This window comes from Oncorhynchus gorbuscha, linkage group LG21, assembly GCF_021184085.1.
Source record: "Oncorhynchus gorbuscha isolate QuinsamMale2020 ecotype Even-year linkage group LG21, OgorEven_v1.0, whole genome shotgun sequence".
NCBI classification, from domain to species: domain Eukaryota; kingdom Metazoa; phylum Chordata; class Actinopteri; order Salmoniformes; family Salmonidae; genus Oncorhynchus; species Oncorhynchus gorbuscha.
The window spans coordinates 7260734-7264767 of NC_060193.1; the positions used below are offsets into that span (position 1 = coordinate 7260734).

Consider the following 4034-nt stretch of genomic DNA (forward strand, 5'->3'; position numbering starts at 1 on the left):
TGGTTGTTTCTGCCAGAAAGCTAAAATTTGGCCGCAAGTGGATTTTCCAACAACACAAAACCCCCAAACAAATGTCAAAATCCACAAAGGGAATGGTTAATTAGCCACCGAATCTCTGGACTTGAAACCCAAAAAAACCTGTCGGGTTTATTTAACATACAATATAGCTCAATATTTTAATTATTTATTTTACACGGCCATTTTTATCAAGGGTGTCAATATTTTCCAACCCCACTGTAAATAAAGTTTGATTTTATTTGAATGATGACGTAATGATCACATTACAGGAATCTCACAGATCTGAGGGATATACTACTAAGCCAGCTAATTTGTCTAAATAGTCTGAAATAGCTTTTAGATTTTTCAACAACAAAAAATGTTTGAAATGGGCATATTTTAAAGGATTCAACAAACGAAAACACATCTATGTTTAGCTTCTTGTTTTTATGAACCTTAAAACCAATAGTTCATTCTGGTTGCTTATCTAAATAGCTAAATCATTGGTTCTGCTTTGTAGGAATATATATTGAAAAAAATATTTTACAAAAATTAGTTTAAAAAAACGCGTTATAAACTGGATTATAAATTCGTTTATTTTGGAATGTCTGGCACGGTGACGGGAGAATAGTGTCCCTGATGTTATTGATACAGACGAATTGATTATCCCAGATCATGTCATACTTCTGATAACCACTGTTTTGTCCACATGTCGTCATTATTTCCTTCCTTAGTGGTCAGGGAACTAACTTACACAGCAGTAAACACACACCCCCATCCAGCTGGTGACGCTGTTCTGTGTTTCTGGGTTCGTCGCCACTCGAACCAATGAGTTTTGTAAGATTCATTGACTTGAACACGGAAGTAGGATTGGGAATGAGTTTGTTTTGATTCTTTTTTTGTGGAGTAAAAGAAAGACCACTGAATTTAGGACGTGTCGGGGGCTCTTTGATACCAAAGACTCCATATTCACTCCTTGCTGTGTGAAAAGTGAATGTGATCAGGAGGACCCATGTCAAGAAACCATACTATCTAAATAACCAAATACTGAATCCACTGAAAATGTCGAAACTTCAGTCGTTGCGTGTGTTTTTAAATGATCGTTTAACGGCGGCTGCTGTGGAGATTTTCGGTGCAGTTGAGAAAACGGTAGTGGAGTACCAGGAGGAGAATGATCGGCTACGGAGACTGCTGCGGAGGACACCAGAGATACAACTATGTAGAATAGGTTCGTATTTAGATCTACTGATAGTTAGATATAGTTATACTAAATTATTAAAGTGGTTAGACCTTCGGTGATATAAAAAATAGTCCCGACGTGCCAATGCTTTCCGTTGCTTGGACAGGAGCGTCACACGTCACCATTACGTCCTCTGTGACGTCTGGCTGTTTCCATTTCCTCAGGAAGTGTCATAGTTCAGGCAAATGTGAAATGTAAAACACCTCTGTGTTAATCTGTGTTTTAAAATACTGCATAGTATTTTGTATTTTGTGTTTATACAATTATTTTGGGGTGATATGAAAGTATAGTTTCTAAGGTTCACAAAACCATTGTGCACACAAGGATTATTAAAGATTAGATGGTGCCTGAGTGACTTTTGTACATGTTGGCCGCGGTGTGTTCTATCATAGGATTGAATACCCAAGTGAATGAGAGAAAATACCCAGATAACTTCACTCAGACATGTTTAAAGACTGTGTTTAAAGGCTGTGTTTAAAGGCTGTGTAGACATACATGCCAATAAAGCCATTTGATATTTTAAAATCATAGAGATCTATAATTCATGAGTGATTCCAAATGTAAATGTAATTCTCTAGCAGATAACCTCCACCCTCCTCTCCTTCCCTCCAGACTCCCTGCAGCTCTCTGTCTCTGAAGAGGAGGTTCCCCCTGAGCAGCAGCACTGTGAGCAGGAGTGGAGCCCCAGTCTGGGGCAGAAGGACCCAGAGACCAAACAGATTAAAGAGGAACAGGAGGAAGTCAGGACCAGTCAGGAGGAAGAGCAGCTTCAAGGGGTGGAGCCTGATATCATAGAGTTCATATTCTCTCCTTCCTGTTTGAAAAGAGAATGTGATCAGGAGGACCAAACCCAGACTGTGGAGAACAGAGAGAGAGACCCAGTGGATCTCAAACCTTTTGGCACTGTGACCCACCTAAAGGGTCTCTACATTCCCTGTGACCCTCCAGGTAATCAAAACAATGCCTCCAGACACAGTTCAGCTGTAAGCAGCGACCCAGTAGGACTTGACAGTAGCCCACCATTGGATCCCAGTCCACCAATGGGGGAACACTGTTCCAAACCCAACACCACGCCTAGAAAAACTAGCCACTTTCGTGACTGTGGAGAAACATTTGCTCTGAAAGCTGACGTGCAGAGGCATATGACTCTCACCAAGAAGAGACTCAGTGAATGCAGCTACGGCAATAAACTCAACAACTCCACCTGTAAACTGAAGGCCCATGTCCAACCCTGTATCTGTCCAGTTTGTGGAAAGATAATCAAACACAAAGGAGATCTATCCAGGCACATGAGTATTCACACAGGAGAGAAACCATTTGTCTGTGGTGACTGTGGGAAAAGCTTCAGTCAGAAGGGAAACCTGAACTTGCACATACTGACTCACACAGGAGAGAAACCATTTGTCTGTGGTGACTGTGGGAAAAGCTTCTATCAGAAGGGAGACCTAAGAAAACATATACTGACTCACACACAACAGAAAACATTTAGCTGTGGTGTCTGTGGGAAAAGCTTCTATCAGAAGGGGAACCTTACAGATCATATAAGGACTCACACAGGAGAGAAACCATTTAGCTGTGGTGACTGTGGGAAAAGCTTCAATTTGAAGGGGAACCTAAGGAAGCATAAACTGACTCACACAGGAGAGAAACCATTTAGCTGTGGAGACTGTGAGAAAAGCTTCACTCAAAAGTCTAACCTGCTGACGCATGTGAAAAACATCCACAAAGGAGGAAAACAGGATGAAAATTAGGACAAAGATCTTCTGTCAGAAGATGGAAATTAAAAGGCCGGATGTGGACAACAAAAGCACAGCAACTCTGGATCATTCATGATGTGGGATTCAGATAAATACCTGTGTGGTGAATGTACTTTTGTAAAGCTTTCTATGTAAATAAAGTTTGATTTGATTTCAATGATGATGTAACAATCCAACAGTTCAGAGTTGACTATTTTCAAGTGAGGTGGTCCTCCCCTAATCTTTTGCTTCGGCCTGATGGTTATATCAGCACATTTTGTGAACATGTGGTCATCTAAGATGTGTATACAATTATCTTTGTTTTTGTGGATAAATTTACTCCAGACAAGATATCTTTTATGAAGTTTTGCATTTTAGAATGTCTCTAAATGTACTGAGAGAATGGTCTGACTTGATGTTTTCAATATATTAAAACATGTTTACTTTACAGAAAATGTTTTTCTCAACCATTTTCACTAAATACTGCTCATTCATGATATTGATTTAATATTGTATCGAGTAATTATATTCAGTTTACTTCTGAGAAATAATTTATTCCTACAGATTGTCCTAAAGTTTGATACGGAATAGATGTGGATCCTAATTTTACTGGACCCCTCTTCCCAACAGCTAAAGGCCCTGAAGCTTCTGCACATGTATGATCTTCTCTACAACTTGCAGAAAACATGCTACTCTGGTGAATGGTGCTCGTTTAAGTTAGATCATAGCTGAATCAATGTCTGCCAGATTGCATAACGATCACAGTATTCCACATAACAGAACCGAATATAATAGCATAGTGTAGCATGCGCCACAAGGCTAAATGTGTGCTTTGATTGAAACAAAACACAGGTAGGCTACAGTTTGTTAACACCCTCTGCTCTACAATTAGCACACTGTACATCGTTAGAAACAACTCTAGATAACTAAGAAAATCGAAATGCATATTCCCATGAAACTTATTGAGATCAAATGGTTGGCATGCAGATGCTTCATGGACGTTTCACCGGTAAAACTGGGAAGAATTATCATTCAAAATTGACACGACCTAGGTTTCCATC

The 4034-nt window shown here is 39.7% G+C and overlaps 1 protein-coding gene across 1 annotated transcript; it reads left to right on the forward strand.

The window, feature by feature from the left end:
* Positions 1-860: 860 nt before the first annotated feature.
* LOC124008263 (gastrula zinc finger protein XlCGF26.1-like) lies at positions 861-3167 on the forward strand. The gene is made up of 2 exons (XM_046319414.1): positions 861-1225; positions 1850-3167. The coding sequence occupies exons 1-2, from the start codon at positions 1060-1062 to the stop codon at positions 2986-2988; spliced, it is 1305 nt and encodes a 434-aa protein (XP_046175370.1). The 5' UTR covers positions 861-1059; the 3' UTR covers positions 2989-3167.
* Positions 3168-4034: the final 867 nt, after the last annotated feature.